General features: G+C 37.2%; 2 protein-coding genes across 4 annotated transcripts in view; one reads left to right on the top strand and one right to left on the bottom strand.

Moving 5' to 3' along the window:
- Nucleotides 1–19,570, top strand: PRIMPOL (primase and DNA directed polymerase). The gene is made up of 14 exons (XM_044449915.1): nt 1–113; nt 2,042–2,118; nt 3,216–3,400; nt 6,642–6,733; nt 9,817–9,958; nt 10,677–10,824; nt 11,336–11,611; nt 13,079–13,241; nt 14,004–14,089; nt 14,682–14,777; nt 14,859–14,967; nt 16,364–16,446; nt 16,530–16,576; nt 18,061–19,570. The coding sequence occupies exons 2-14, from the start codon at nt 2,109–2,111 to the stop codon at nt 18,379–18,381; spliced, it is 1,758 nt and encodes a 585-aa protein (XP_044305850.1). The 5' UTR covers nt 1–113; nt 2,042–2,108; the 3' UTR covers nt 18,382–19,570.
- CENPU (centromere protein U) overlaps nt 18,282–27,052 on the bottom strand; it is a 20,541-nt gene continuing 11,770 nt past the window's right edge. For all 3 annotated transcript variants that reach the window (XM_044449917.1, XM_044449916.1, XM_044449918.1), the window contains 7 exons: nt 26,895–27,018; nt 25,410–25,488; nt 24,350–24,397; nt 22,987–23,048; nt 21,975–22,128; nt 19,572–19,693; nt 18,282–18,343 (listed from right to left, as the gene is read on the bottom strand). In XM_044449917.1, the coding sequence (XP_044305852.1) occupies nt 18,334–18,343; nt 19,572–19,693; nt 21,975–22,128; nt 22,987–23,048; nt 24,350–24,397; nt 25,410–25,488; nt 26,895–27,018 (599 nt within the window). In that variant the 3' untranslated portion in view covers nt 18,282–18,333. The remainder of the gene's footprint in view (nt 18,344–19,571; nt 19,694–21,974; nt 22,129–22,986; nt 23,049–24,349; nt 24,398–25,409; nt 25,489–26,894; nt 27,019–27,052) is intronic.

Genomic DNA, 27,052 nt, shown 5'->3' on the forward strand with positions numbered 1-27,052 from the left:
TTCCTCCAATGAGATGCGCGGGAAAGCGCGGGCCGTGCGCCTTCTCCCCGCTTTCTTCCTGCTGAGAAGGGTTGCTACGGTGGGACCGCCGTTCGCACGCTTAGTCTTCAGAGGTACGTGGCTGTCCACTGCTGGGTTGCAGTTGCTAGCCTGTCCTTAACATTACATCCCTCCTGGACCGTCCTGAGACTTTTGATAATGAGGACGGTATGGAAAAGCTTTAGATAAACAAATATATACATAACTATTATATTAAGCGTGCCTGTGCGGATGCTTTAAGGCCAGGCTTCTTTGTTTTCAGATTGGAACGGTATTTGGGGATGCCATGCTGCAGAGAAAACGTTCTATTTTGAAGTAACTTTTTAAAAGTGTTTTCCAGTTTCTAAAATGACAAGATACTGTCATTGTAATGCAAATACCTTACAACTTTTAAACTGGACTGATATAAACAGATAAAAAATCCGCTTAGACAGTCCTTGGACTAATTTAATGTAGAATATAAATTGAATCAATGAATGTGTAAATAAATAGACAAAGATTTCAGAGAAAGGTTTAAAGTTAAGGTTGTGAGGTGGGTATGATGGCCATTAGATCCCACTTTCACTCAAAAGGGCTCCTATATTTGCTCAGTAATTCTGACAAACGTTGGAGGATGTGAGTAGGAATCCAAGGGCTAAATAAATACTTGAGATTCTAAGAAGGAAGGCAAGTTTACCAACTGCTTAACTCAGGATTCAATTTAGCCTTCCCCTACCTGGTGGCTTTTAAATGTTGGGCTATAACTGCCAGCATTCCTCAACGTTGTCCATGCTAACTGGGACTGATAAGGGCTCATCCCAGAAATCCCAGGGGCATTAGGCTGGGGTTGCAGCCCCGCAGGAGTTGATATAACACACCTTTCCCTTCTCTTCCATGTACCACCTGTTGGTACTTCTCCCACTCTTAGTGGTGCACTTGTGCAATATGGAGGAAGCTGGTAAAGTGCACATCTTTAGTCATATAGAATATCCAAAACTTGCTGTGTTAACATTAACTACACAGTCTGCCATGTTGTTTGTGTGCAAGCACAGTCCAAAAGCAACAGTTCAATCTTATGCTTGCTTACTAGGACCTACTCCTAGATAAGTGCATAGGATTGCAGAGTTAAGCATGTGAACCCATCTTTCCTGTATAAGTTATATAGACATGGATTCAGCAATAATTTTAAGAGCCAATTGCTTTTTCTGACATTAGTGTATATTTATGAATAAGTGTGATAAGCACTTCCTGGTGCATTCCAACAAGGCTTTAGCAGCATCCAATATTTATTTCATCCTTCTTCACTATACATCTTTTAGAATTCTGTAACATGTGCTGCATTCATTTGAATGTAAGTTGGTATGTTGTTATTTCTACTTTGTTAAAGAACATCATTGATGAATATCCTTGATGAATTGATTTTTAAGAAAGATCTTGGACTGCGCAGAAATGGATAGATTGACTTTATCATTGAAGGAGAAAGAAGACACTGACTTGTATCAAACTTGGGATTTTTTTTATAATTGGCTGGAGAAACGGGACTTGGCGTAAATTTAGAGATGTTTTCAAGTTATTATAACTCACTTAAATATGACTATGGAGTGTTAAAAAGTATGTAGTAGGGGGTTGACCCAGTAAATCCGATGTATGTAATGATTAATGTTTTTAGTATTAGTTTAAAAAATGTAAAAAAAAAAATAGAATTCTGTAACATGTGCTGCATTCATTTGAATATAAGTTGGTATGCTGTTATTTCTACTTTGTTAAAGAACATCATTGATGAATATCCTTGATACTGTGTTTGAAGAAAAGGCAATTTTAATATTTCCTCATTTATTCATGTGACATATGAGAACAACAGATCGTCCATCTGTATCTCATTTCTGTTTTTATGGTCTTAGTCATGATGCACTATTATTAATTTGAAAAAAGTACAGTCTGTGCAGGGAATTTTTATTGATAACAATGAAACAGATTGTTTCTAGCTGTGCCATATTAATACAGCTGTTTATATTTTTTACAGATATTTTCCTCTTTGTAGAAATCTAAAAATTAAACAATAGTGATTACATCTCTGAGAGAAAGCTACCATGAGCACCAGTAAGTCCCTTATTCCAAGTCCTAAAAATGTTTACAATAAACGTGTTGATGCCACACATGGTAAATTACTGTAAATCAAATAATCCTTTTGCAGTTCACATAACTGGTTGGATCCAGGGTTCTATCAACAGAGTTCTGCTCACAGAATGGGGCATTCTTGGGTTTCTGCTCCCCTTCCCCTGTGGCCCTTATAATTCTCTTCCAGGTTGGAGGACTTTCTGGCACAGCATGTGAGGTGGCATGGGACATTGGGTTTATCAAAGAAAGTAAGCATTGTCTCCATGGTCATGTTTACAGGCGCTTTGCATTCTCAGATACCGGAGAAATATGTAGATTGAGAACCAATGTACTGACCAGTGGAATATAAATGCTTGCAATGATATACTTGCAACTACATCATTATGATGGCCAAAGCTGCATTTAGTGCTTCAAACTTTAGAACTGATTTGCTGTTCTCTGAAGGGTTAACAGCTTGATATTTCAGCGAATATCAATATTTCACCAAATGGTGTTAAGAGTGATACACCAAATACAGCACAATCATTTACTGTTCGTACATATGAACAGCAGCAAGGAAAGTTTTGAATCTCTGTTAATGTGTGGTTTAAAGTGGAGAAACTGATTTATATACATGTTCCATTCAGAAGGTGGTTGATTTTTGTAATCTTAATCAGTAGTCAAGCATAAAATGTATTGTAGGATGTGACCATAAAGTGTATGTTGTCTGTTAAATGTACTGCTCAGGCTAGACATATCCGATGCATGTTCAGCAATCTGGTTAGTTTGTGAAATACCTATCTGCATGCATCTTAACTGTCTGCTGTGATACTGGCTAAGTGTCAGCATCTAAATAAACAATATCCTGCCTGATTGTTGGTGCCAGCTGATCTTGGAAGTCTTTGGGTTTGTATTTCTATGTCCCATGCATCTGTTTTTAAGAGTTGGACCACCCAATAAGCTAATGTCTTAACTCCCATCTAGCAGTCAAGAAGACAACTCCTCCCACAAGTCCTGGGCTACATTGGGTAATATATTACTGTACGTTAACATGAACTTCCCTTCATGTTAAGGTTTAAGTTTCATTTTGATTACTTTAGAACAAAGAAAAAGAACATGGGAAGAAAAAATGAAAGATGTCAAAGAACTAGCATCTAGTTATAAAAGAAGACCTCTTTGTCCACATTACAGACCACAGCTGTCCAAACCATGGCAGCCATCTTCAGTTTGGAAGCTATTTCCTCGGCTAACTCAAGCAATTCACTTTGCCAAGACTTGTAAAGAGGTATGATAGTAAATTATTAGGAATATTTCTTTGCCAATAAGATCCCTTTCTAATTTATATGTTGTTGTGTTTTGATTATTTTCATATTTATTACTATTTTATTAATATCTGTGAGATGCTTTACTATTAAAAATAACCAAAGCATTGTTCAATTAAGATAAACAATAGAAACAGTTTATCAGGAAAGCCAGTTACCAACCTCAGAAAGTTTTCTGAATTGCCCACATCTTAACAATATGGAGAATTGATAAAGATATAATAGTGTTAAAACCCACCCAGGGCAAGAAATTTGAGAAGGCAGTGTAACTATTGAGAAGGTCTGATTCCAAGTTCCTATCAGTCTCACCATGTGCAGTGGGTAAAACACCCTTGCCTATCCAAGCTTCTCATCAGATGTTGCTTGCGACCATGCCACCTTTGGTAAAAGGTAGAATGTAGCCAACAAGGCTATTCGGAAGCCATCCAAATTAGTGGCCATGACCACTTCTCACGGCAGAAAATTTCATAATATAACTATGCATTGTGTGAAGAAATACTTTTATCTTTCCTAAATCTCCTACCAATCAGTTCACGGGATGATCCTGGGTTCTAGAATTATGGGAAAGTGAGGAAATTATTTCTTCTCTCTTTCAATAATGAAAGGAGGAAAACAGGAGTAAAAGTGAGCAAAAGAGGGACTATTAACACTTAGTAAATCAATATTCTTAAGGATATTGCATTTGAGCAGAAATTGTAAAAAAATGCTGCTTTTGATTTTACAATCCAAGGAAGGCGATATGTGGCACGATTTAAGTTCCAGTTACAGAAAATGCTTCCCCAAGGAACTGTGCTCTTTCTGTGTACTTCTGTTATATTATGAACAAACCAAAGAAGTACCAAGGGACTAACCTCGATCTTGCTTTAAATACTTGCACTGAATATCCATTAGTTGGAGTCGCATTAGAATTCTGTCTACCCTTTCTTGTACAGCCCTCTTTTCTGTGATAAAGCAAAGAAAAAGTTATAAAATGAACCAGTTTTCTTAGAAGGCATAATGTTGTGGAACTTAATATTGTTAAGAAATTTCTATATTGACTGCACCTTGTTTATTTAAAACTTTTGTCTGCCGTCCCCCATCTAAGGCATCTTGGGATGGCTCACAATCAATACATTAAAACAATCAATAAAATCACATACATAAACCAGATAGCACTTGGTCTGCCAGAATGTTTCCCAAATCAGTTGCAGAATCCATAACATCAGTTTTATCAGCAAAGCCATCTGAAACAGGTGACATGTTATTGTCAAGTTCATACAGATGCATCTCTTCCATGTTCAGCCAGTTAAATCTGTTTGACATTGGTATTGCAAACTCACTGAAGCTTGAACAGTTGGAGGAAAAAAATCATTAATTTTAAGTAGCTTGGAACCAGGAGGCTGAAACAAAGTTGAGGGGCTTCTGGTTTGCTTTCTGATACCCATTATATGACATTGTAGGCTCCTAAGTTCCTGACACCTCTGTGCATTACGATTGCATGCCTTCCCATCAATCACTTCCCTTCTTTCTTCATGCTGCCCCAGAATACTGCCAATATCCTTCTTACTACACTCAATCTTCTTGTCACACTCCCTTTTTAAATATTTTGTTTGAAAATTTATCTTTTTAGTCCCATCTTTATCTTCCTTTCAGAATGATTACAGCAACTGTGCTTATGTGCTGAGAAATCAAACAGATCACACTGAATTCAAGCAGATAACTCACTGAAACCTACTCTTCAAGTTTTAAAAAAGACCACATTTAAGGCCTTTTACTGCTGTAATTATGCTTGTCTCATTTAAAAAAAAATCTCAGTGAATGAAATTTCACTCTTCCAAAAAAAAAAATGACTTCCAGAAGCAAGCAAAGCAGGGCAGAAAACTTTAACAATTTAAAACAGATTAAAACAATGTTGTTTATTGTTGATACCAAAATGGTGTGAACATTGTTAGTAACTGTCTTCCTGATAATATTCTTATTATTTTAACTAAATTTTAAAACGAAAACTAAACCTTCTCCCTCAAATTGCCCTAGTCAAAAGTGCAATAGGCAGATTAGTAAAGTAAAGGTAAAGGTTTCCCCTTGACTCTAGGGGGCGGTGCTCATCTCCATTTCCTAGCTGAGAGAGCCAGCATTTGTCCACAAACAGTCTTGTGGTCATGTGGCCGGCATGACTAAACACTGAAGTGCATGGAACACTGTTACCTGCCCACCGAAGTGGTACCTTTTTATCTACTTGCATTTGCATGCTTTCGAACTGCAAGGTTGGCAGGAGCTGGGATGGAGCAATGGGAACTCATCCCATTGTGCAGATTCGAACCTGCGACCTTTTGATCAACCAGCCCAGCAACACAGCAGATTAAACCACTGGCAGATTAGAAATTGTTAAATACTTTGATAAAATGCCAAAACAAATATTAATATGAAGCTTCTTGGTGTCTTCCTTTCACTCTCAGCTTCCAGTCTCATTTAATAAGAATAAATGAGACCATCACATCATTTAGGTGTATTCACATTTGGTTTAATACACATATTACTTTTGTTTCACATTGTATTTTTATTAAACATATAGGTAGTAATTAATGCAACTTGCATTTATAATACAGTATACTTACACAATTATTATTTTTGCTTTTCCCCTTTCACCTTATTTATTTGTTTACAAAGCTTGTGTTCTTGCTTCTTTTTGTTTAAAAAGTAACATCAAACCACAGAGTGCTTCTTTGTTTGTGTGACATTTCAGCACTCTAAATTATCTTTCCTGCCTGACCTACATCCATATATTATAATAATGGTGAGGTACCTTTCACTGATTTTCTGTGAAAATATCTGACGGATTCTGAATAATTTGACAGGCTTTATTCTGAATTCATGTTGCTTTGCAAAACAACTGTCATCTGTTTGCCTTTGTAAATAGAGGAATAAATTGCTAAAATAGATCACATGTAGTTTCTTTAGTATGCCTTGGATGAAATGGAGTGGAAGATCCTTGCAGTGGCAGGTCATCATTCTGCGACAAATGCCTGACCTAACTCCTTGCTTTTTACACAGACAGTCATTATTGGCGCTATCCCTTCGCCACACTTGGTATTCTTGTGTATGCTACCATTAGAGTGCAGGAGGAACACATTAGAAGTCAGTTGTACAATTGACAAGCTTTGGGCTCACCGGTTTGTTGAATGGGAGAAGTTGAACTAATGCTTAAAATTCTTACTGTTTTAAAAGGAAGTTCATGTATTTGCTCTGGAAAAGCATCCTGAAAAGAAACAAAGGATTTATCTTGTGACAACATATATAGAGCTTTGGTTTTATTACAGGTAAGTATCTGAAAGGCACAAGAGTATACACATAATGATGGATATTCGTATATAGATACAGCTATACATTCGTATATAGATCTGTAAGCTACATGCTTACTTAAAATCAAGTCCCATTGTTTTCTGTGTGATTTAACCTTAAGTAAGTGTGGGTAGAATTGTAACCTTTATGATTTACATGTTTTTTGGTTTTTCTCCAGTGCAATGAATCATTATCACTTTCATAATTCAACTTTTTATTAGACTCAGATTCATTCTAGCTGCTAGAACGGGTATGCACAAACTCTGATCTTCTGAACTGTGAGGAAAAGGCCACTCTTAGGCTGGAATGCTGAATGCAGTTCAGATCATGGCAGTGAGAGGAAGCCAGGGTTGCTGCTTTACTGGCACTGATGCTGGGTCACCAGGGGAATTGAAGAAGCATTTACTGCTTCCCTCACTGACGCTAAAGTAGCTTATGTGTCTGTGTGTTTACAGCCTTTGGCCTCTCTAGTCAATTCTGTGTGCAGCTTTTGAGCATGAAAAGGTTGTGGACTCCCAGTGTTGGAGCACCACCTTTTTGTGAATGCTGCAGTGATGCTCCCTGTGTGTGGCATTCAGTGCAGAAGCTGGTACTTTGGAAAGTCTCTGCTTTGTCTTGACTTCCCCAAATATTTTTGTTTGCTTGTTTTAAGAAGAAGCTCATGTAGCAAATTGTTAGTGTTTTAATCTATCAATCAATGTAATTATTATGCTTGAAATTCAAACACTAGAATGACAAATTTATCACAATTATATAGATTCAGGGATTCAACAGATAAATATTTATTTATTTATTTAGAACTTTTATATGCCATCACCACATGCCTCAGCATCTCAAGACAGCTTACAAATGTAGAATTAAAAATAATAAAACAATAACAAATTCAATAAGAGTATATAAAAACAAAAAAGTGACTGTAAACGATAAAATTATTTTTTAAAATAGCCTTTAAATAAAAAGGTTTTAACCCGGCGCCGAAAAGAATATAGACTCAGCGCCAGGCGCACCTGTCCAGGGAGCACATTCCATAATCTGGGCATCACCACAGAGAAGGCCCTGTTCCCAGTAGTTGTTCCTTTTATCTCCTTTAAAGAGGGCTCCCAGAGCAAAGCCTCTCCTGCAGATCATAAGGGGTGTGAGGGCATGTAAGGGAAGAGGCACTCCTTCAGGTATCCTGGTCCCAAGCTGTTCAGGGCTTTATAGGTTAAAACCAGCACCTTGAATTGGGCCCGGACTTCAACTGGGAAGCAGTGGAGCTGATAGAGGACTGGTGTTATGTGAGAGTAACTCATTATTGAATTGAGCATTTTACCCAAATAGTTTATATCTCTGTATAGCAGTGTTGATTTCTCAGGATTAAAATTGAACTGGAAAATTTTCTGGAATGCACATGAAATGTGTCAGTTTGCATTGGAAAGTAGTCAGATCCCTTAGGGTTGCCTTTCCCAAACTGGTGTCCTTGAGTTGTTTTTGACTATATTTGTCAGAATTCTTGACTGTTGGCCATGCTAGCTAAGGCTGGTCAAGAGTTCATATCGAAAACATCTGGACAGCAGTGGGATGGGGTTGAATGTCCCAGAGAGTGATGCAATTGATCATGTTTATTTTACTTTTATTTAAGTAAATAACGAAGCTCACAAAAATTCTGTGGTATTTTCTCGTCCCCATACATGAGTATTTGAATTGAATTGCTCGAGGGGGAAAATAGAATCATGCTTAGTGTGATTTATTTGCAGTATTGGCAAAAGTTTAAAGGCAATAACATGTAGTTCCTAGGCAGTGTGATCCAGTATGGTTGCCTATAAACCTCTGAATTTGGAGGGTTATGGGCGTTTCAGTAGAGAGTGGAAGGCACATGGAGATTACCTCTGCTTTTCTGCTGCCCTGCAAAGAACTTAGACAGCTAATTTTGGCTGCCTAAGTTCTTTGTCTTAGCCCACAAAAAGGAGAAGCTGAGAATCTAGATATGCAGAATTATGGTAGAGCCTCATTCTTCCCCTTCTCCCCATCCTGTTATTCACAGACTTCTAGCTCTGAGGTTAGGCTTGTGACCTCAGTGGTACAGGTTCTTTCTGCGTTGGCTGTTGGGGCACTCCAAGGCCAGAGAGTGCTTCTTAGGTCAGAGCTAGGTTTCTGATTTCTCCTATGACTGGCTAGATTCTGTCATTGCTCTAATTTAGGGGAGGGGGGAAATCAAAGGTATTAAAAATGGTTGACACACCGTAACTGTTAGCAATCCAAAGAATGGAACATGATATACTGGCAATTACTCTTGTTTTAAGAGTTGGACTCTTACTGAGTTTGTTGGGCCACTTTCACTGTTAGCACTTAAAAGTTTCATTCCACACTGAGGAATATTTCATTAACAATATGTCTCTCTTATACTAGCTAAGGATAATCACATTAAAATCTTAATTGAACTTTGAAATGTTCAAGTTTGCCTAATATACATATTTTCAGTTGGCTTCCACTCATTTTTACTAATAAACTTATGGAATAGAAAATCATATCACACTGTCTGTCCTGTGTGGAAAATAGTTCAGCAATGTTAGTAAAATCAAACTCATTTTCAGGCATTTTTTCAGAAGAATCCATAACCAAATAAACTTAATGCTTGGGGATTTATCAGGGTGATAACTTGGCAGTGATCAGGTAGGTTTGAGCACTTGCAGTTTCTGTGTTTCTTTCTGAGAAGTGCATCCATGAAACCAAAACTCTATTTTAAAGCAGCACTTTTGGAACCTGACACAGAAGTTTTTCATGAAGGAAGTGCACCCTGCGTTCTTTAAACAGTCTATAGACAAATATCAAAACATCTTCTTGAACTAGGATGATTTAAAGATGGTGATTTAAAGATCACCATCAAGATTTTATTGTGGCACGGCATTCTGAAAAGGAAACCAAGAAAAAAATGTGAGTGCATGTCATGATATTCTGGTATATGCACTGGTACTGTATTAGTGAAGTTTTTAATGCAAGTTTGCTAAGCAAAAGTAGGAATATTTATTTTAATTGAGGAATTATAATTTCAATAATTGCTATGATATTTTTCTTCATCTAGCAAACATTATAAAACAAGTCTGATGCATTGCTACGAAGTTATTCCAGAAACAGCTGTTTGCAAACTCTATTTTGATTTGGAATTCTACATTCCAACAAATCCAGAAGCAGATGGGAAGCAGATGGTGACAGACTTAATAGAGGTAATGAAAAACAACAGCAACAGGAAAGTAGATTTAGGTTTAACATTAAGGAGAATGTCCTAACTTTAATAGCAATTAAGCAATGCATTCTGTTTCCAAGAAAGTCTGTAGAATCTCTTTCTTGGGAGTTTTTTTAAAAAAAGCTACACAAGGAATCTACTATTTTAAGTCTAGGGCCCTAAGTTTGCAGGGTATTGAGCAAGATCTCCTTTTGCCTTTTCAGTTTATTCAACTGGGATGCAGTATTGTGTGGAGGATATATAATTCAAGCAGTGTTTTGACTTTGTATTAGATACTTGAAATATTCAAGTACCAAATTCTAGTGTTGCATGTGGTGGGTTATTTTGTTTTTAAACAAAAGTGGTGGTCTATTGTGTATTACCAGGACTTTTTAACTTCCCCATCTTCATTTCCTATATCCTTTTGTACCCTGTGCAAACCTACTCTCAAAGCTGAGGCTCAAAAGCAGGATTCCTTGAATCCCAAGGTGCTGTTGCATGAAGGCTATACTGGTGGTATCTCCTTTGCCTTATGCATGTGTCAATAATATGTCAGACACCATTGAAATGCTGGGTGGAGCCTATACTGTGTTACTTGTCTGGCTTTTCAGCCTTTCTTAGCTTTATACACTTAAACATTATAATTAATGAATACGTTAAATGTACTAATATGTAACTATGTATCAACTGTGAAAGTAATGTCATTGTGCCTTTCTCAGTTTGTTTGTAAGAAGTTAGATGAATACTATGAAGTAAAATGTTCAGCTGAAGATATTTTGAATTTGGACTCCAGCACTGAAGAAAAATTTAGCTCCCACTTAATATTTCAGCTCCACAATGCTGCATTTAAGAATAATATTGAATTAGGTAAGCAAAATATATTGCAAATGTATACAGAAATGTAATTTTACTCTTTAAGATCATGACTAGTATATTTATTTGTAATCATTCTATGTTCTGATACTTTTTATCACTCATAGCAGATTGAAGACATTGAAAGATAGCAGAGAAAGGGACATAGGCTAGCAAGAGTAAAAAGAGGAGGTCTGCAGTGGTGCTCTGGTTCTCTTGGCTGGCAGGTTCTGTGTTAAGATGTCTTTGAACCCTTTATGTTTGATACTGTGCTGTACTACTGCCTTGGGAGTATGAAAAGGTGCCACCTGGATGTTCCTAGTAGAATGAGTTTTATGAAGGAATTTGTACTGTGCATATTTTCAGTTTTGTTCACTTTTCTAGAGTCAATATTTCTCATTGTGTAGGGAATGCCTTCCTATTTCTTAGATTTGAAACATTCTGTAGCAGAATCACCAGAAGTTCTTTTTAAAATGTTCCTAATTTTCAGACTGTGAATCTATTTTTCCTTTCTTGTTTCTTTAAGGTAACTTTTTAAAAATCATTTTCCAACCTGCTATTCTTTTAACTAAGAATGAAGATGTGGTGGTTCAAGAAAAACAGGTGGCATCTGTTTCTCAATGTTACAGAGCTACCACAGATGATGGAAATCAGATGATGGCAAAAGATGAATCTCAAAGCTGGCAAGTGAATGCACACAAAGAAGTGGGAAAGGAGACCTCACATTCCAAGAAAAATTCTGATATTTCATTTTTAATAGTAAATGGGAAACAGAGAGGAAAGCAACTGTTTGTGGATCTTGGTAAATATAGATGCATTTCATGCACAACTTTGTTCATACTGTTCTCAAATATGTGTAGAAGTTTAATTCCAATTTTTCATCTAGTTTTTTCACTTTATTATATGAAATTGCCCTGTGTGGAACCAGTAAATCATTTGCTAGGTACTGTCTGACTGCCAGTAGCATGAGGAAGCCTGTAGCAGTCCAAAGTCTCTTGCAGAGGTCCAAGGTTTCATGAGGAAGCCTGTGGTGCTTACTAGCATTTTTGTTCCAAACTCTATGTGCACCTCCATGTACAGAAATGTTATGGATAACTATGTTTATATTGTAAGTTTATTTTGTGCATGTTTGTTGCAAATTGGTATGGAGATGAAGGCTCATTCCCTGTGAATTTATTTACTGTTACAACACATTTTTTTTTAAAAAACTGCGCTTCTTGCAGCTCTTAGCCTCTTGCTCCTAGAAGTTCTCTCCAGGCTTCTCTCAGCCACTTTTGAGACTTTTAAAAGTTCCTCACTCTTTTTCTTCAGTCCATCTAGGACTCTCTGACTGATCTTTTAACCAGTGCTGAACCTGTCCCTTCCCTCTAGCTAGAACCTGCAGGCAATCAACTGAATTTTACTGGAATTGCTGCACCTTTATTGTTTTCAAACAATTAATATAAATAAAATGGCTACAAACTGACTGATTGTAACCTGATCAGTAGTATGCCGCTGTTGTTCCATGTTGTCATATTATCTCATTCTGACTTATAGTAATCCTATGGATGAAAGCCCTCCAAAATATTCTGTCTGTACCAACCCTACTCAGCTCTTATAAACTTAAGGCAGGGACTTCCTTTATGGAATTGAGCCCCCTCATATTTACTTTTGCCCTTCTCCTAGCACAGGCCACATCTTGCCTGATGAAACTAATGAGTTCAGCAACAGTTTGTGGAATGCCATGTGCAACACTTTATGGAATGACTTGCAGAACAGATTATGAAACACTGCAGTGCTTTGTGAAACTTGTTCAAGGACTAAAACAAGGTTTCTGCAAGATTGGTACTTGTGAAATAACTCAGACTAAAATTTGAATTCTGAAATTTTGCTGAATTGATGTTTCTGTCAGACGGGTTACATTCTTCTCAGTCAAGGCCTACTCGCTTCTTTTATAAATACACAAGGGAAAAAAAATCCCTCTTCCATGAGCACCCAATATGCAGCTTTGTCATATGAGCATGGATCTTTAGGTCCTGTGGATAGGATGTTAAAACAAAATGAAGCAATACTGCTTCACTATTTGATATATTGAATATGTGTGCTTATTCTGGTTTACATCTATTTTTATAGAATTATTTATAGAGAGCTATAAATCAGGACAGTTTAAGCCTGCTTTGGCAGACTGAGACCAGTGGCCTTTAAACACACTTAATTGTTGATGTATAGCCCTCGGTTCCAAAATCCATAGACAATTGTAAATATAGCCAATACCTCTTTCTTACTGTAGGAGTTTATTCAAAGAACAGAAACTTCCGGTTATACAAGTCATCCAAAGCCGGAAACTGTGTCATTTTAGATATTGCTGAAGATAACAAGTTTGTTCCTAAACCTGCAAAGAATTCTTGCATAGAAGAACAGTATTTTTTTTCCTCTTTGATCTGTAATGTAAGGTAACTAAGTTACACTTCATTGGAATTCAGAATTATTTTCCTAATTCTTCTTAATGTTACTGAATTGTGTTCATTGTTCAACCTGCAACAGCAGTGAATGATACATGCTTGGCTATCACCTTGTCACTGTTTGGAATCCTGGGAGATTTAAGGGAAATTTGCCCAGTAAAGTGTTAAATTGCTAAAAGTGTGCATTTCTGGTAGCTTGCCAGACCTCCCTTTATCTGCCACCACTGGTGCACTGTTGAGAGTTTTCCCTCTTAGCAAGGGAATCCCTTATCAGGGATTCCTGAGATAAAGAAGGCTTCTCCTCACTGGTGCTCAGAAGAGGATCCTCAGACTTGTAGATTTTGCGCATGTGCAGCCCCCTAGTACTGCTTGATGTGGCTCTCAGCCAGAAACTGTGGTCATTCCCCTTGGTTGTCCTTACCTAAGGAATGGGTTATTTCCAGATCTCTCTCTGAAGCTAGAAAGATGGCTGGGTGGCAAGACAATGATTTCTCCTTGCTCTGCCTCTTCTCTTGCAATCTTTTGCTTTGAATACACACATGAATAAACGTGTGTTTATTGTATCAGTGATTTATGCATTTGCTTCTCAAATCACTTAGGGGAAACTATGCAAGTTGAATTAATAGATTATTTTAATGTATGTCTGTACTGCATGACCACAGAATACAAAAGGGAACAGAGGCAAAATATGTTTGTGGCTTGTTAGTTTGAGATTTTGTTCTTCAATCCTTTGTTTCTTCTGTTTTTCATCAGATTTTCAGACGGTTTCAAAATTTTGACTTGTGAGAACCCAAAAGAGGAAAGAGAAAAATCTAGGCATGTCGATGGCAACATTTTAAATTGCTATTTAGGTAATTCTGTTAAATCTTATTTAAATTTCATTGATTTAAATCAATAGAAATTGATATAAATAATGCTATGGCAAAATTCAAAATACCCCAGTTGACTGTGAATCTTACCACATCCAAATATTTCTGTGAAAATTCTATCTCTTAAATACAAACTTGAAAAAATACATATTCAAGAAACTTTATTAGTGTGCTGTAACTTATCTGTCAATTTAACATTTTGGAAGCTTGTGATAATTAACCATGATGCACATAAGAGGAATTTATTAATTTGAGTAAGTTTAATGTTTATTAATTTGAACGAGAGATATGATAAGCTAGTTAGATTTGACTTTTTCCTGTGCAGACTTAAGAAGGCCCAGAAGTCAGTTTTCTTTGAAGAATGCATATAACTACTTATGGTGTGATGTGCCTGGAACCTGTTCACAATAGGATAAACTCAGACAAGCTAGAACGATTTTGGTAGAATAAAAAGACTCTTCTTGTATCAATACAATGAGGCCCTAGCTAGATTTTTGAAAGTATTCATGTCCTTTCTGATTGTGTAGATGCTATAGAAGAATAAGTTCAAAATCTTTTGTACCTTTTATAGACCCCATAGGAGGATATGAATGGTCACCTTATCCAGAAATTGATAACTTCGTTCTCTCTTTAGTTAATAAAGATAACATCTGTGGAGGTAAGGACTTTTTTTGGTATCCAGCAGAAACAGGTGATTTTTCAAAGTATTGAAGTCATTTTGAAAACTCTTATTTTGCAGGGATAAGACGATGGAATTACTTTTCTCTTGAACAGCTTCTTGTATATGATATCTCCAACTATCGCTGGTGTGAAAATATTGGCAGAGCTCACAAAAGTAACAATATATTGTATGTAAACTTTCATGTCACTCTTAAAATAGTTTGAGGGGTTTGTAAATTTTAATTGAGTATTTTTTTGGATTCAAGTCATTACAATATATTATAACGTATTATAATGTAATGCAAGAATTTCACAAAAATGACAAGGTGAGAATTTATGTAACATTAAGAATTTTCCTTTGCAATGAATCCAAGCAAGATATACCAGCATCTAGTGAATGAGAACATTCTAACTGAGAGCAGTCCTTTCTATTTTTATATACAGATTTCCAAGTGTGACAGTAAATTGTATATGTGCTTTGTGCATTTTTCAAATTCTAAAGAGCCATGTACACATTAAAATTTTGTGCTGTCCTGTGCTGTGCACTAGTGAACTGCAGTGTGCTGCACCTGTCTACTCAACATAAACTAGACTGAGTTCAATTAATTGTACTCCTAGTTAAGAGTGTATAGGGGTATAAGCAGAATTAATCCCCCGTTCCTAGTGAAATCTGGATTCTTGATTTAAAATAACTGAATTATCTAATTATTCATGCATGCCAGTCAATAAATTATTGGAACTTTGGGCAGTATCCAGAATGGTACTTATGCCTTTGCCAATATCATGTTGATTCTTTTATGAAAATGGTGCCCACTGTTTGCAGGATGGAGATCTAATGCTTCTGCAGGCAACCAGAAATGAAGAGAAACTCCTTTCTGGAACGGGGCAAGTCAGTGGAGCTCACATAATGGTTCTCTGCTGACTTTCTGATCTAGAAATGAATGCTTCTCTAGGAACCATTACATTGCCATTGCACAAGCAAAGCATCCCGCTTGAGCAGAGGTATCAGCAGGACTACTGTATGCACAATAGCATAAGCATCATATTAAATATTGCCCTTTAAGCATGCCTAACTTGGTGCAGTACTTCAGTCATGTGTAATCATGACTGAAGACTTTTTTATTGACTGCTTTTCATTTTCAATTTTTAAAAACATTTCCTGTTGAATTTAACCAGTTCTTATAAGGTATTTGTAAGGTACTTCCACCTTGGAATCAAAGGAATTTGCCCACAGTAGGAAACTCTGCACTCTGATATGTTCACTGAGAGAGCTGATCAGCTGATCATTTGAACTAATAGTACAGATCATGATCTGCTTACATATTACATGGACTTTCTGCCTACCTTGTAACACTGTATTTCATGTGTAGTCAGGAAGTCTGTATGTAACTCTCTTGACAGAGTAGGCTAAAGATCATTGGACTTTCATTTTACACATATGGATAGTTCAAGTCAGTGTATTATACAATTGGTAACAAACTAGAAATGTTTAGCATTAATAATTTGGAGTAGAGCTAGAAACCATAGCAGTTAAGAGTGTTTCCACTGAGTGCCAAACTGAATCTAACATCTCTCTATTTGAAGGATTGTAGTAGATTTGAAAAATGAGCATTGGTATCAAAAATGCCATGACCCTATTTGCAGAGCAGAAAACTTCAAGTCAGAATGTAAGTACTTGTGTATAACCTAAAATATTAGTTACAGATTTTAAATATTATAACTAACATACTGACTTGTATATGTGATATAGGTTATCCGTTACCAGCTGAAGTATGCCTCCCATTCCTTTTTGAAGAGGTATGTTTTTCTCACTAAATAAGAAAGTTAGAAAATGATGAAAAGTGAGGAAGCTTAAGATAAAATTGTGACTGTATTTCTAAGCCTACTTTAAATATAACTAAGATTTCCTAGGCCTTTAATATTGCACTAGACTTTGCACCAACTCACACTTTTGTATTTTGCATGAATATGCATAAAACTGAAAATGGAGACACAGTCAAAGGGGAGTTCATGCAACATGACAACCCACCCTGGGAATAAATGATGCAGTGTGGGTTGTTTACCCTGTTTGTGCTCCCCCACATTCCTCAGTCCTTCAGCCACTCTCTTACTGTTCCTACTGACACAACCATCTTGTATATCCTGTCCCCACTTTACTCCCAAGACCATCCAAAATGAGTGGGCTGTAGATATTTCCCTTGGTAATCCTTTGGCTTTAATGTGTCAAACTGGCATTTCTCAGTGTCTTTCACCTTTGGAAAATTTCTTGTTTTTCCAACTAGATGGAGACATTCAAGGGTTTTATAGGTCTCCTTCTCTGGACAGTTAGTGTGTTTCCTGTATGACTGTCAAAAGCATGTCAAGGTGGCAGGGTGGGATGCAGTGAATGGTGCTGCGTTTGAGGAAAGCCCCCCTCCCCCCGCAATTCCATCTTCTCAAGCTTAATTCAATGTCTGGGCAATTTGGACATCCTGACTTAAAGGTTCATTTTGCAGTGCTGAGGATACCACATCTGAATCACTTTTCCTATCTCTGCAACCCACTTAAGCAACTTGCATATGGTTCGTCTGCTTTTAACACCAACATTGGCAGCTGCTCTGTGTATAACAATACTCTTGCAGTTTATGTATTGAATTTACATCAAAAGTGGTGCTCAAGATGTGTTACAGAGAAGCAGCAACCACCTCTCAGTCATGAGAGTGCAAAATTCCAAGTTAAAGAACATGCCACTGTCGCAGCAGATGAAGCAAGCCCATAGGAGCTGGTGTATGTGTGTGAGTACAGTCACTTGATCTGATCTGTGTCAACTAAAAAGTATTCTGTTACAGAAATTATTGGATAATGTTCAAATTTCACCTGCAGATATCTGTGACAGCTCATTCACCCATACACATAATATAACCAGTGAATGATGGACATGCATATGTGAGCTACTTTTGTACTTTTAGTTTACTGAAAGACCCTAACTGATTAGAAAGTGTCCTCTTGAGACTTCGTGACCTGCTGAAACATTCAGTAGCCATTGCATATTCTTTATTTGATAGGTTGCAGAGGGATTATAGCTTTCATGCATGTCATCAAGCCCCAACGCAATAGGGCTTTTCCTAACTACTACATATGAATGACCTATGGGGTATAAGCTTATTTATAATACAAGGTTATTTAACATTCAGACGCTTCTGAAATTCAAATTGTAACAGGATAGGACAAAGAGTGGCTTATGTTATTAACTAGGAAATCCCAGCATGATCTCTCCAAACGTGTTAATGTTTGCTTTAAAGGATGAAGAATGTGTCTATATAATGGATGACAATGGGAACATTGAAGAAAAATCAGCAACCCATTCTGATCATACAAGCTTCTCAACTGTCACATATTTAACTCCAGTACAAGAAAGCAGAGAGACAAATGCTGAGAAAACTTTGAGCATCAAATGGGAGGAAGAGGAGGCTGGCATTTATTTTTTCAAAACTTCTGAAGATGTAGAACTAGCTGAAGCTGTTGATACTTTCCAGCTGCAGAAGAACTGGATTGATGAAATACCTGATGAGATCTTAGTAGATGCTTTAATAAAACATGAAATTAAAGAAATCAAAGAGTAACTATATGCAGTAAATTAGACTTAGCTGAATTAAACCAAATTAGTCATGGATCCTGTTGGTGGTAGTTAGATAAGCTAGTCCAACAGTATTTTCTTGAGAGCTCCCTGTAATATTAGTTATTCACTACAAGCAACCAACCTCTTACTATGGTGGATAAAGATTGATGAGACAGCTTGTAGAAGTATTCACAGATTGCAGCAGTGATTTCTATGCCCAAAAGTACGGGTTTCATTAAATATCAAGATACCCATTATGGAAACGGGATTGTTTTTAATTTGGAAGAAGCTTAGCACAATGAGGGATTCAAATGAATAAATTACCACAGTGTAGAAGACATACTTAATGAATTCTGTTCAGAGAACTACATGTATTTTTAAAATGGAAGAAATAGTTCCAATACTGCAGTAATCCAGTAGTATTTATAGCCATGGTTCAAGTCTTATTCAAAAAACCTATGTTTACTGTTTTGCATAAAATGTAGGATTGCAGAATTAAGCAGTGTCTTCATTTTAGCTTTTTTAAAAACTTTGTCATAATTAGCATCAGAATTAAAACATAATTGATGTAGATCCAGTTTGCACAATTGTAGAGTAACTAATTAGCCATTGTGGCTTGTTAGACACTCTGACCATTCCAGGAGTATTAGCATAATTACTTGTAGCAGCGCTGCTTGCAATTCTGTTACTGTTTATTATTATTACTGTTACTCTACTTGGCATATGCTTGGGGGGCAATAGCTATTACGGTTCATTTTGCCTGCAGTGAGTGCTCAAACGGAACCCTAATCCTAATATAGCAAATAAATTACTACTACTATAATGTTCAGAGGCTATTTCTTTCTTTTGCATCCATTTCATAACAAGGAAGAGACTAGAAAGTCAGTATTGTGGGAAAGCCATAAATGCCACTTTTTCCTGTGCACCAAAGTAAAGTAACTGAGCAAATGCATTCTGAGATTCCGTGACTTACTATTCCTTTGCCTCAAACCTTGTGCTATTTGACAAAGCAGTCATTGGTCTTTATGCCAGTTTAGTAGAGCAAGACTAAAATCAACAAAGTTATGCTACAGTATCGTAACAGAGGCAAATCTCAATGAAAACCACTTAATACTTGGGTTTCCTGCTTCAATTATTACTATATGTCAATACATTTAAAGGGTGGCAGTGTAAAACATGTTTATTTTATATTACTAGCTTTTCTTCTGCAGATCCAAAGACTGTTGTATTTTTGCACTGATATTTCTGAAGTGACCTTCTGCTCCTAAAATTCTTCGTGATTCCACCAGAAGAGCAGGAAGGCTGGAAACACCATACTGCATAAAAGAAGACAACAAGGGCAATTTTACTGTGAAAAGTCATTGATGTTATCCCTAGTTTTCTCACCAGGTCTGTCCCTTTCTATTATCATTTCAAACATCATTGTTACTTAAAGAAATGTTGCACAAATGAGATGAAATGGCAGAAGAATTTTTTAAATGGCCCACAATATGTATCATCATTAGTGTGCATAGGTTCATATGGCATGACAACTCATGTTGGTTTGTGTTGTCTGTAGCTGGTGCTCTGTGTGTGTGTGTGTGTGAAGGAGGGAGGGAACAAGCCATGCCAAGAGTCCATGGCTTGTGTGTGTCCACACTGTACTGTCATGTCATCTGAACACAGGAGACTGATTTTATTGTGGATTGTTTCAATTGGCTACAGATCCATTGGCAAGAGTGGCAAAGAGCCACAGTTGCTGAAGTGACACTTATGCATAACCCCAGGCTGGCATATATGCCATGGCCTTTTCCTCCTTCCTTCCAGCTCTATATCCCAGAGGACGCTGCAGCAAAATCTACCTTGTTTCTTCCTCCCCAGTCCATAATCCTTTCTATTCCCCAACTTTTAATTTTTTGGTACCTCAAAAATGAGCAGTTAGGGTCAAAAAGTTTTTGGATTTGTCTTTTGCCAGGTACATATTTATGGCTGGATGGTCATGTTGTATGCCAAAGGGGAGTAAGATAGTGCAGGAAGTAACATACAGGGGAAATGATGAGGCAGAGTTGCCTATAGGTTAATTTGTCCCCTGGGACTGGGGGAGAAAAACCGTTTAAGATAGGAGGGACCAGGTTGAACAATTCAGAAGCATCAAAATGGCAGGGAGGGGCCAGGCAAAGTGAATGGAGGCAAAATTGGAGCAGATTTCAGGACAGGAAAGTAAAAGGAAGTGACATTTGCAGACCTGCAGTAACATTCCATTTACTTTTTAGCCATTATATCTGCATAATTTTCCTTTCCATTTAGTTACTGGTCCAAAAATTGCACAAATATTGACTAGTTTTTTTTTAACTTAATGTTGGACCCAATTCCAGCAGTAATTAGCCTTTGCTCACAGGAACCCTTTCACTCTGTTACATGCAGACAATCTTAAGGATTAAAAACAACCAAAACTGCCAGGGAGCTCCGATAGCCAAAGCAGCAAGTGTTCCATTCAATAAGCTGGGCAGCAACACTTGCATATTTGAGGCAGCAAAATATTTTTAATAAAATTTGGAGAATAAAAAGGGATAGTCGTGGCAGCAGTGAGAGTAAGACAAGTTAGATTTTGCTGCAGAATCCCTTGGGATATGTGCCAGAGCCAGATGGCAGAAGAAAAAGGAAGAATAAGCCATGGCAAGGCTTATTGTTTGTTGGGAATACTATGAATTGTTCCACAAACGACCCATCATGACTTAGTTGCAAGGTGTTGGAGTGTAATCTGCCCAGTCTCTGTCCCCATTAAAGGTTTTCACAAGTGCACAATATACAGGGTCTCCCACAAAAATTGACATCATTTCGTAGTCTAATAACATAGCCAATTCTCGCTCAAATGATCTCAAATTTTAACAAAATGGGTAAAAACTAATGTTAGTTATGCAATGTTATGCAATACATGCTACAGCATGTTCGGCAGGAGGTGGACTACCAACTTGACATGTGTTGTGTCACAGGTGGTGCGCATATTGAACATTTGTGAAACTTTGTGAAATTGGTTATAAAATCTACATCCCTTTGAATTTCTTGTTGGAATTTTGATAAATAAATCTGTTATTGTTCAAATGAAGCTTATTTAATTTTGTTTGCCTAGGAAATGGAGTTACTCAGATATTCATATTTCAAATAATGTCAATTTTTTTGGGACACCTTGTATAACCACACCCACTCCAAATGGGCAGTTGTATGATAAGGCCATACCATAGATGGTCCCTTTGACGGCCCTTTTAGGTGGAAAAGCAGAACATACATTTTGGTTGAAATGTATAAAATATTGTCTCAGAGGTGGTCTCCTGTAATATTCATGATATCTATTGCAGATAGTCAGCATGACAGCTATTTTTAGGGGTGTAAAGGTCTTAAGCCTCGCATACATAGTGTAGCAGAACCACCCTGCTCTGGAGGCAGTACATACAAGACACCTATTGCTTGTGCTGCGGATAAGGCTAGGTTAGGGCTCCCCATGTTAATTTTCCCAGGGACTACTGAAGGAAAATTTTAGCTGAGTTTGAATGTTAACATTGTTTCAACTCTAAAAATAAATGTAAAATAAAGTGTATTGAAACATTAAAATGTACATACTTCTATTTTTTGTGATTTTTCCTTTCTGTCACTACCATATTTTTGTTGAAGTTCTTTTAAATCGGTGACTAATTGAACTGCATTCTCAAGAGCAGATATTTTTCCTTTTAGTTCTTCATATTCTTTCTCCAGTTTCTTCAGCTGTGGTTCAGTTCTACAAAACAAGAGGGTTACCATTATGTTTTGATAAAGGTTTTTTTTTGTGGGGTGGGGGAGTCACAAGTGCTGTGTAGTGGTTCTATAGAAGATTGCTTAAAGCTGTGTTCTAGTTTGCATAATCACATGATAGTTAATAAACCACCATGCTTAGTTTATGTGATTTGAATTTTTGTTCATCATCCAGACAGCTTTAGCTACTGGACATTACAGGGGTGTAAAAAATAATGATCAAACTATGCAAAGCACTAGAGGAAAGGCAGGAAACGTTTTTATTTATTCCCCCTGTACAGACAGCTGAAAAAATGTTTGGATTAGACATTTTAAACTCCTTCAGCTAGACACTATGTGCCCTTAAGTTGCTTATGAGGTTCCCTGAATCCCGCTTCACTGCCAGGGGAACTTTTCCTCAAACTCTAGAAACAGCTGCCATAGGATCTATGAGTATAAGAAAGTAAGTCTGGAGTCTGAGAAGAAACACATTTATGTGGGAATGAAGTTTCTCATGACAGCATGAGCAGTGAGGGAATGTATGGGCCTCAGCAAGCTGGTGGTAGCCTTATCTAGCTCACAAAAGGAGGGTTAGATATTTTTGCCTACACAAAATTGGGGGTGGCCAATTATCTGAGCTCCTGTCAAGGTGAGTGGAGTGGAATTTGAAGAAATCTCTTGAAGTGAATGTCAGGATGCAATAAAATATATCGCAACTGATTATAATGATCCATAAAGATGAACATACCACATGGCATAAGAAGATACTTGAGTAATACAGGAAGTTTCCTCCAACTGAGATTTAATTAAACCTAAAACTTATTCCCAGGTTGTTTTATTTAGCATGTTACCAATTAAAGCTTACCTTATCAGTTCTTCCTTAACTTCTATTAAACGTTGCCTTTTCTTATTTGTTGCTCTGATCATCTGCAATGCCAGTAAAAGTGTAGTTTAAAACAAAAACAAAATCTCATTGTCTTACTAGTTGTACTCCTAAACCTGCTGCACTCTAAACAATAAAATGGACAGACTTAATATTACACTTTTTAATAGATTTTCCACTTCTATCAAAGCTTATAGTCATATGAGGAAGCAAGAAATATTTGGAACTCCAAAATTGTTAATGCTGTAGTCTGGGAAGACGCTCCATTGAATTCAGTGTGGCTTCCTTCTGAATTGACATGCACAGGATGGCACTTTAAAATAGTTTTCCTGCATCATATTCATGTTCAGCTGCAGGTAAACTTTTTTTTACTGTGGTTATCTTCTAGTTATCCTAACAAAGCTGGAATTTATCTGGGTAACAATATTTGGTACAATCCAATGTGGCTACTCATAACCTTGCAAACTAAGAAAAGGCAACCATTAGAGGGTGGGAGGAGGGTGGGGGCATGGGTTACTTCCTTACTTCTCGCACCCTGTAAAAAAACAAAGATGATTCTTGGCTATTTATGTCTTCTACCCCAGCTTGTGAGAAGGAGGGGCTGAGGCACTACCAGGATACATCATATCCTGGCAGAGGCTTATTCCTTCCCTCCCCTGGAACACCCCCTCCCAAGGCCAGATCTGAAGTCACACTTGTGATCTGCGGTCAAGACCAGCACAGAAAGAACCATGTTAGCTTTGTTGGCATGGGGAAGGGGCTTTGAGGGCAGGGAGAGGGGACTTCACAATCAGAATCCCAAGTCCAACCTTAAAATGCATTTCTAAGACCAGAACTGGGACTTTGATCTATCCCATGGCTGTCTAAATAGTGCATAGTAACTACAGCCATTATGCATTTATTTATATTTGTATCCCACCTTTACAAATAAACTAAAAGTAGACATAAAATATTAACTCTTCATTACTTTAAAAGTAATGAAGCTGCAAACTCAGAGCATAAATAAAACCCCAATATTCATTAAATATATTTTTTAAAAAAATCAAAATTCTTCCTAATAAGGCAAGGTCACACTTTGGCAGAAAACCATTAGGTAAGACCAGGTGGATCTTTTTGTGTAGGCAATTCTACAGTGTTTGGGTACAGACACCAAAAAAGTCCCTTCTCTCATCTCAGTGAACTATAATTTTAGGAAATGGAAGATGATCTCTGCTGATCTCTGTTGGATAGGTTCATTTTGGAAAAGGTAATCCTTCAATTACCAAGACTAAACTGTAAAAAGCAGTGGGCAACTTGTGGCTCCCCAGATTTGATCTATAATTCTCAACAACTCCAAAATGTTTACCTTTGTGTTCTTCAGTTTTGTCTTTTTTAATTCCTCAGCATTTGTAGCCTAATAATAATAATACACAAATTAGTCATATTGTAGAATCTCTTGATTTCATACAACAATTAAAAAAAGAATACAGTTTTTAAATGTCACTGTGAGGGCCAGCATTGACATAATTCACATTTTTATGGTTGTCAAGGTCCCAAGAAAAGGCTAGTCAACTATAGTTAAGCTTACACTTCTTTTAAAGTTATTTTTTCCAGGTGAATGGCTTCCCCTTTCTAGGCGTTTCTTTCACAACTGTGGGATCAATTTCACTAAGTGGAATACTGGAGATAGCTGCCTGTAATGAGCAGGAGAGGCAGCCCATAATAAGCTGCCCACCCATAATAAAGACATCCGATACTACAATACTGCAACTCTTTCCTTGACTCACAACCCAGCATCTCCTCCTACTGGGACCTTTCCAAGGTTGCAGCTGCACTAACTGGCACCTGGCCAAGTAGAATGCAGCCCTGGTGAGTCTATATACAGGTGTGTAGCCTTGGAGTCTCAAGCTGAGATCTCAAATGCTTACACACTATCTAGACTCCTCAGTCCATCACTGAGATTCAAATAGGTAAGTAGGGTGGTGAATCAGCATACATTTACATAATTTGTGGAAAGTTACTCAGTTTTTATCATTCTCTCCCTATTTCAGGGAAGGAATAAATCTTAAAATGTAGTATTTATTTCCTGTCAAGAATCTAAAAGTATCAATGCTCATGAAATCCTCAGGAAATAGGATTCAGTTTCATTTACTGAAAAGCTTCATATAGCATCTTTCAGCAATGCTCCCAGAGCAGTTTTTCATTAACTTGTCAACTGAGGATAAACAAGTGTCCTCACAAAACGTTCAATCGTTACACAGATGTATCTTTCATGTATAACTATTATTTTAATTTTGTAGTAACCAATCTAAAGTTTTCTGTAAACCTCAGGACTTCCCAAGTCTGCCAAGGCCTGCATCTTGTGTGTGGATAGGGACTGGCATTCAGAGAACAGAGAGTGCAATTAGTATATACTTGTACTTAACAGTATTGGTGAGTTGATTTCTGAACCCAGTATAAAAGCTATCAATAGCTTTCCTACAGATCTTTGGTTGTACTCCATGTCTGAAAAAAGGAAGAATATATACACATTGAACAAATCTCTCTGCTTAAACAAGTGTGATTTTCATTAGAAGATAAAAATTCTAGGTACTAGAATTCTAAATCCTTTGGATGGACAAAAATACCAGATAGTGTTTCCAACAATTTAAATTTCTTCTGAAAAAATATATCAATAGTTGTAACTTCTAATGGTGAAAAGTAGTGTCATTCAACTATCATTTAAAGCATGTATTATTGCTGTTAATCAGCTGAATTCCTACTATAAGCCTATTATCACACAGCTGTTTGAAATGGTAATTTACTTAGTTCTGTTCTCATACCAAGTTAGATTTAAATGTAATGCCTTCCTTCAGCTTCGACTGATTAATCAGCTGCGCCCCTACCTGGAGTACGACTGCCTGGCGACGGTGACACACGCGCTGGTGACTTCCCGCCTAGACTTCTGTAACGCGCTTTACGTGGGGCTTCCCCTGAAGACAGTCCGAACACTTCAATTGGTGCAAAACAGAGCTGCCAGGTTGCTGACGGGGATGGGGCGTTATGCTCACATGACTCCAGTCCTCCGTCAGCTTCACTGGCTTCCCATTGAAGTCCGGGCCCAATTCAAGGTGTTGGTGATGACCTATAAAGCCCTAAACGGCTTGAGTCCTGGCTACCTGAACGAGCGCTTACATCCGTATATGCCTGACCGCCCTTTGAGATCTGCGGGAGAGTCCCTTCTCCGGGAACCCTCCATGAAAGAAATTAGGAGAGTAAGTACCCGGAGGAGGGCTTTCTCTGCGGTGGCGCCCAACCTATGGAATTCACTCCCCAGAGAGGTCCGCCTGGCACTGTCGTTGCTGGTTTTTCGGCGCCAGGTAAAGACCTTTTTATTTAAACATCATTTCAATTGTTAAAACATATGATCTGGCCAGGGCAACTTCTTCTTCCTTCTCTTTCTCCTCCTATATTTTTATTTTATACTGATAATTTTAATTTTATATTTGTAAATCAATGTATTTTTTGTATTTTTGTATTTAATGGTAATTTATTATGTACTATTGTATTTCAATGTATTTTATCATGTTGTAAGCCGCCCCGAGGTTTCGGCAAGGGGCGGCATAGAAATGTAATAATAATAATAATAATAATAATAATAATAATAATAATAATAATAATAAATGTGGGGTTTAGGAGATAATTTTTAGCTAAACACTGTTGGTTATCTTTTCATATAATGTCTTCCTGCTGGCTTTAAATAACATACCAGATACCATGTAATAGTCTACAAAAGTTAGCTATTTGTAAACCTTTACAAACACTTTCTTGTGCTGATGTAGTAAAATATCTAAACACAGCTGCAATGAGAGATAAAAAGCAATAATAAATTACATCTTAGGTTGTCTATCACAACACAGTTTTCAGCTTACTTGTATTTTGCTGTTATTTTCTCAAACTCATCCAGAATAACATCCAGTTCTGTGACATGGCTGGCAACTTTTTTCCGCCCTTTAGGGTCCCAAACTTTTATCAAATTTGGATCATCATCTGAATCTAAATAAAATTGCAAATAGTGTTTGAAGCAGAC

The sequence above is a fragment of the Varanus komodoensis genome, unplaced genomic scaffold (assembly GCF_004798865.1).
Source record: "Varanus komodoensis strain SLA01 unplaced genomic scaffold, ASM479886v1 scaffold61, whole genome shotgun sequence".
NCBI classification, from domain to species: domain Eukaryota; kingdom Metazoa; phylum Chordata; class Lepidosauria; order Squamata; family Varanidae; genus Varanus; species Varanus komodoensis.

Bases quoted from the DNA above. Each gene is read 5' to 3' on its own strand.
- PRIMPOL (XM_044449915.1), top strand. The intron at 14,090-14,681 runs ATTGCTATTTAG...AATCTTTTGTAC, and splicing joins TGTCGATGGCAACATTTTAA to CTTTTATAGACCCCATAGGA. The intron at 16,447-16,529 runs GTAAGTACTTGT...TATGTGATATAG, and splicing joins AGAAAACTTCAAGTCAGAAT to GTTATCCGTTACCAGCTGAA.